At 47.8% G+C, this 6,314-nt stretch overlaps 1 protein-coding gene across 1 annotated transcript; it reads left to right on the top strand.

Annotated features, from left to right (window-relative positions):
* The first annotated feature begins 3,102 nt into the window (after positions 1 to 3,102).
* Positions 3,103 to 4,050, top strand: LOC112119978 (olfactory receptor 52R1-like). Its single transcript, XM_024218880.1, has one exon. It carries the CDS (start codon positions 3,103 to 3,105, stop codon positions 4,048 to 4,050), a length of 948 nt encoding a protein of 315 aa, XP_024074648.1.
* The last annotated feature ends 2,264 nt before the right edge of the window (positions 4,051 to 6,314 follow it).

Genomic DNA, 6,314 nt, shown 5'->3' with positions numbered 1-6,314 from the left:
TTAGATCATCCAGTCTGAATTCCTGTATGACAAGGCTATTAAATTTCACCCAGATACCCCTGCATAAAGTGCTATGACATGTGTTTGACTAACGCCTGGTCTACATTGGAGTTTTATATCATAGAATCATAGAGCCACAGGATGAGAAGGAACCGCCAGGGTTAGTTAATCTAACCCCCTGCCAAGATACCGGATTTGTTATGTCTAAACCATGCAGGTCAGATCACTGCCAGCCCCCTTTAGAAAACCTGCAGTAAAGGAGCCTCCTTGATTTTCCGAGGCGTCTGTTCTATTGTCCTCCTGTTCTTACTGTTGGGCAGTTTATCCTGAGATTTAATCTAAATCTCCTATGCTGTAGTTTGAACCCATTGCCTCTTGTCCTACCCTCTGTGGCAGGAGTGAACAACTTTTCTTCACCTTTTTTATGGCAGCCTTTCAAGTATTTGAAGATGGCTGCCATGTCCCCCTTAATCTCCTCTTTTTCCAAACTAAACATACCCAGTTCCTTCAGCCTTTGCTCGTATGGCTTGAATTCTATCCCTTACATCATTTTTGTTGCTTGCCTTTGGTCATTTCCAGTTTCTCTACGTCCTTCCTATACATTGGTAACCAAAATTAGACACAGTACTCCAGCTGAGGCCTAATCAAGACCACCTCTTTGACTTGCCTGCTATGCCTCTCCTAATGCATCCGGAAATTGTTTTTCCTTTTTTTTTGCAAAGGAAACAAAACCACACCCCTGAGAGATGTAGCTATATCAACCTAACCCTGATATAGTTGCATGGGGTCGACGGAAGAATTTTTCTATCCACTTAGCTACCACCTCTTGGGGGGGGGGATTACCTACGCCGATGCGAGAACCCCTGGCATGGGTGTATGTAGTGTCTACACTGAAGCGTTAAGGCAGCGCCACTGTAGCATATTAAGTGTAGACAAGTCCTCAAGCAGATCTTCCAGAAAAAACGTCCAGTCTGGATCTACAGACATGCGTAGCTGGAGAATACACCACTTCCCTTTGCAGTGTGTGCCATATGTTAATCACCCCCAGGCCTAAAAATTTGGCCCTTATTTCCAGCTGGTATTTGTCTGGCTTTATCTTCCAGCTATTTCGTCTTAATCTGCCTTTCTCTGCCTGATTATAGAGTCAGTGTGTGTGTATGTATGTGTGTATATACACATATAGTGACGGGGCAAGGCCAGATGGCTATAGGAAAGTAGTGAGAAGCAGGTATGTTAGTCCCAGGCTAAACAAATCCCTCTTACAATGGTAACCAATGGCAGTTGCTCCAGATTAATCAAGTCACCTGGGGCCAATTAAGATCCTTCTACAAAGTAGTGGAGACAGATAGTTTGATTGGGACACCTGAATCCAATCAAGGGCTGGCTGGAACTAGTTAAAAGCTTCCCAGTTAGTAAGTTAGAGGCATGTGTCAGGAGCTGTAGGAGGAAGCCACGCTGCTGGGGAAAGTGGGTAGTACAAACCCTATTAGGCACAAGGAAGGAGGTCCTGTGGTAAGGGTGAAGAAGATGCTGAGGAATTGGGGGGATGCTGTGGGGAAGTGGCCCAGGGAATTGTACTCATCCTGTTTCAAAAAAGTCAGTTACCAATAGCTGCTACTATTAGGGACCCTGGGCTGGAGTCTAGAGTAGAGGGTTTCCTCCCTCTCCCCGATTAATCACAGAGACTGTGAGACAACAGAGATGATGCAAGGGAGGGTTGCTTCTTATTCATAGATTCATAGATTCATAGATTCTAGGACTGGAAGGGACCTCGAGAGGTCATCGAGTCCAGTCCCCTGCCCGCATGGCAGGACCAAATACTGTCTTCTTCCCACCTCCCTTGCTGGCTTATGATGAAACTAGCTCAGTAGGCTGTGACCCTTGCCTCTATAGAGAGAAGGGCTACCTAGATGATCACAGTGAGCCTCTGAGGCTAGCATAATCCGCCAGGAAGCATGGGACCCACTGACACAAGGTTGGAGCTTTGTCACTATATATATATAGCTTTCCCCCCCTTAACTGCTGCCTTCCCTTTGCCACTGAATAGGGTTTTTAGCCAAAGTTGTCTACACTCTTGACTGCGGAATTGTGGCTTATTAGCTGTCTAACAAACTCTCCGTAAACAACACTCAATTCTCATTCACATTTTTCTCTTGACATTTATCCTCCCAATCAGTTTTGCTGATAATTTGCTTCAGCTTTGGGGAATTAGCCATTTTGAAGCACGAAGTGTCCATAGATATTCCTGGTTGGGAACTGTTCTCTATTTGTCGATTTGAATGTAATCAGTTCCACTCTTTATTTTCCTCTCCTCTATCATAAGCCCCCTTCTTCTCTAAACTAAACAGTCCCAGACTTTTCAGTCCACATATGGCAGCCTCCCCCATTTTCATAGTGTGTCTCAGAAACCCCCTTTCTATCTGCTATATCTTTTATAGAGACTGGGTGTCCAAAACTGAGCACATGTCCAGAGCAGGGTATTCTCCATCCCATTCCTTAGGCATCCAAACATTGTCTTCGTTTTGGCCACTACTGTGAATGAGCAGGTGTTTCCGTCGAGCTGCAATCAATGACACCCAGGTCTTTACCCTGAGTGTGTTCTAGTTGGGATGTTTCCCTCTGATACATGTTTATCAAAACTTTGGTTTTTTTCCACATTCAGATTTTGATCAACTGGGTGAATGGAGAACTCCCTGCAGGATGGACTCTCTAGTCTGGGTTTCATTGCAATAAGGAACAATGATGGATAACCAGTATCCACACTCGTGTTTCCTGCTGGTGCCTATTAAGGTTTCCCACACCACGATGAATAGGAATTATTGAGGCAGGGAACACCATAAAATATAGAATTGGTATTTGTAGGGCCATGTGTTCATAATTCATTTATCTGAATAATATAAGTGTCATTTTTCAGTGTGTGAAGAGCAACCAAGTTGCTTCACTCATTAGAACTGCCTCCAGTAGTACATGTAATGTCTTCAATTAACATTGTCTCTCCATCCAGGCATTTGTACTGTGACCATCACCCTTCAGCTTAGGCACATACAGTACATGCAGGAGACATCGTTCTGACTCTGAGTTGAACACCTTCTCCCCTACTCTATGTCAGATTCCAATGCAACTGACTTCACCAACCCCGCTACCTTCATCCTGCTGGGCATTCCTGGGCTGGAGGTAGCCCACGTCTGGATCTCCATCTCCTTCTGCACCATGTACGCCATAGCCATCTTGGGGAACTTCACCATCCTGTTCATCGTGAAGATGAAATCAAGCCTCCATGAGCCCATGTACTATTTCCTCTGCATGCTGGCCGTCACTGACCTGGTCCTGACTACCTCAACCCTTCCCAAAATGCTGAGCATCTTCTGGTTCAATTCCAGGGAGATCGATTTCAGTGCCTGCCTCACCCAGATGTACTTCATTCACTGCTTCTTAGAGATGGAGTCTGGGATCCTCGTGGCCATGGCTTTGGATTGCTACGTGGCCATCTGCCATCCCCTGAGACATTCCACCATCCTGACAAACCCCGTTGTGTCCAAGATCGGCCTGGCCATGATGCTGCGTGGCTGCATAGTCATACTGCCCCTTCTTATCCTGGCGAGGCAATGGCCATATTGCAGAACCAATATCATCCCCCAGCCGTATTGCGCACATATAGCAGTGGTGAATCTGGCCTGTGCCGACACCCGCATCAGTAGTTACTATGGGCTCTTTGTGCTATTCTGTGTGATGGGTCTGGATGTGATTTTTATCACCGTGTCCTATGTCCAGATCCTCAGGGCCGTCTTCAGCCTCCCCACAAAGGACGCCCGGCTCAAGACTTTTGGGACCTGCAGCTCCCACCTCTTTGTCATTTTAGCCTTTTACATCCCAGGTTTCTTCATCTCCCTAATGTACCGGTTTGGCCAGAATTTGGCCCTGCATTTCCACATTCTCATTGCCAACATGTACCTCTTGATGCCCCCCACGCTAAACCCCATCATCTATGGGGTGAGGACCAAAGAAATCCGGGGCAGGCTGCTCCGGCTCTTTACTCATGAAGAATCCTAAAGTTTTCTCCTGGTGCTCTGGCTCTCAGACTGACCTCCATGCAGAGCTGGCTGGTGACATGGTGCTGGGACCTGTTCCCTGAATCACTGACTGGACAGTCAAAGTGACATGAATCCCTTTCCTGACCTTGCTGTGCTGTGTCAGCATGACAAACAGTGGAATTGGTTTATGTACAACTCACTAACTTACAGGATTGTCACCTTTCTAATTACTGGTAACTGGACCGCTGAGGCCACGGGCCCTTCACTGCCTATTCCACAAGCTCCTGGCCCCTGCACCACCTCTTTCCACAAGGCCCCTGCCCCTGTCCCAAATATTCCCACAAGGCCCTGCTCCCTTCTCCACCTCTTCCCCCACATCCCCAACTCTGTTCTGCCACTTTCCCCAGAGTAACAGCCCTGTTGCTCGCTCCTTTCCTCCCCAACCCCATAAACTTTCTGGATCATCTCCACCTCCCTCCCCGCTCAGGTGCACTCCCTCTGCTCTGGGGCTGGGACAGGAGGAGTTGCAGGCTGACAAGGAGCCTGCAGTGAGTGCTGCAAGGTTACAGTGCTGAGGCCAACAGGCGAATGAGAAGTGGAGAGGGAAGCCAGGAATCCATATAAAAGAAGCTGGGGGTTAGGAGCAGAGTTGTTTGGCAGGAGGGTGAGCCTGTACATTATACAGCTTGTGGGTACTAAAGATCAGCTACAAAGTTCTGTGTGGCTTATTTCTTTAGCTTTTTGTTCCCTTTTATTCGTCCTGGGTGGGAACCTGTAGCCGGCGGGGTCCCTGCAATGGATATGGGTTGGGAGACATTTGCTGTGAGCCAAGCCTTGGGGGCAGGACCAGGGATCAGCTTTGAAGCTAGGTGGATAACAGTTGAGAGAGGCAGAAGGATGGTCCCCTGCATTACCTGCGAAGGAGGGATGCTGGGCAGAGGCCGTGATGGCTTCAGTGGCTCATCGCTAGGAAGATAAATGGCACACTTTCCATTAGCCGGCTATTTACACACGTACACGTCATTTTATCTGAAACTACAGGGCACCCATTGCCCCAGGGGTGAAGCTGAACAGTGAAGCTGAGTCTAACCTACCCTCTGCATGACGTTTTTGATCACTACATCTAGAATCTCCTTTGCTAGGCTCCTGGGCAGCATCATCCCCATGTTATTGACGAGCAAAGCAGAGGTAAAGTGATTTACCCAAGGCCACACAATGAGTCAGTGGCAGAGCTCAGAATAGGAAACGAGAGTCCTGACCCCCCCAAGCACCATTGCTTTGGCCATGAACTGGCATTGCTCCTCTGGGTTGTGGTGGATGCAGTGAGGCTATTTGTGTGTCGTGATCAATGGAGTTGCCGTCCTTTTTAAACAGGAGCCATTTATTAAAGAAACAGCTAAAAGCTACAGCCACAAAAACAGGTTTACACACAGCTCAGTTTTCAGTCTTCTCTTGCTTGTTTACCAGGGACCACACGCTGCCTGGAACTCTGCACAGTGCATAGAGACCAATGATGTGCAACCAGGAACCAAATCAGTGCCGCATGTGACTCGAAGGCCCTGATTAGGACCTTTCGATAGCAACACATTAGAAATAATAACTAATCATCTCCATTTAATGCAGGGAGAAACTGTGCCCAAGGTCATGCAGCTAATCTGTGGCAGAGCTGGGACTCCTCTCTCCCAGCTCACTGGTCTCTGCTGATGCTTTATCTCTAGTTAAATGTCTTGGGCCAAATCCTCATCTCCTGTAAGTGGGTGCAGCCCCACTGAAATCAGTGGAGATCCCCAGTACTAGAGAAACGAATGGAGAGAGCACCATGCCTCTGTGCTGCTGCATGGACCGTACAAGCCAGGTCTGACAGAGCCTAAGCAAGGGATTGTCAGCTAGAGACTCATGGGATATGTTCCCAGCTCAAGACACTTCCGTTCCTGCTGCCTCAGTTTCACCATCTGTAAAAGGGGGATACGTCCAGGGAGTAGTGAGCAATAGTCTGTGAATCACCTATCAACAGTAAACTCTGTGTCCAAGTGTGACCGTGCCTCAGTGGGACACAGCTGAGGATGCCAAATTCAGGACAAACTGCTGAGAAATCGGGCAGACTCACCTCAGACTGGGGGTTGTTCTATCATTAGATTATACCAAGCCAGCAACAAATGTAAATTTCTGTTTCACCACCCTGGTTAACTAGAAGCCAAAAATACAGTTTCCTGAGGCATCCCAGCCCTTGTCTAGCCACCCTGACACTTGACTCCATGATGAGATCAGTGAAAACCAGTTTCA

This window comes from Terrapene carolina, unplaced genomic scaffold, assembly GCF_002925995.2.
Source record: "Terrapene carolina triunguis isolate 2854851 unplaced genomic scaffold, T_m_triunguis-2.0 Scaffold311, whole genome shotgun sequence".
In the NCBI taxonomy this organism is placed as follows: domain Eukaryota; kingdom Metazoa; phylum Chordata; order Testudines; family Emydidae; genus Terrapene; species Terrapene triunguis.
The sequence above is the reverse complement of the archived record's forward strand: the minus strand, read 5'-3'. Positions and strand labels throughout refer to the sequence as shown.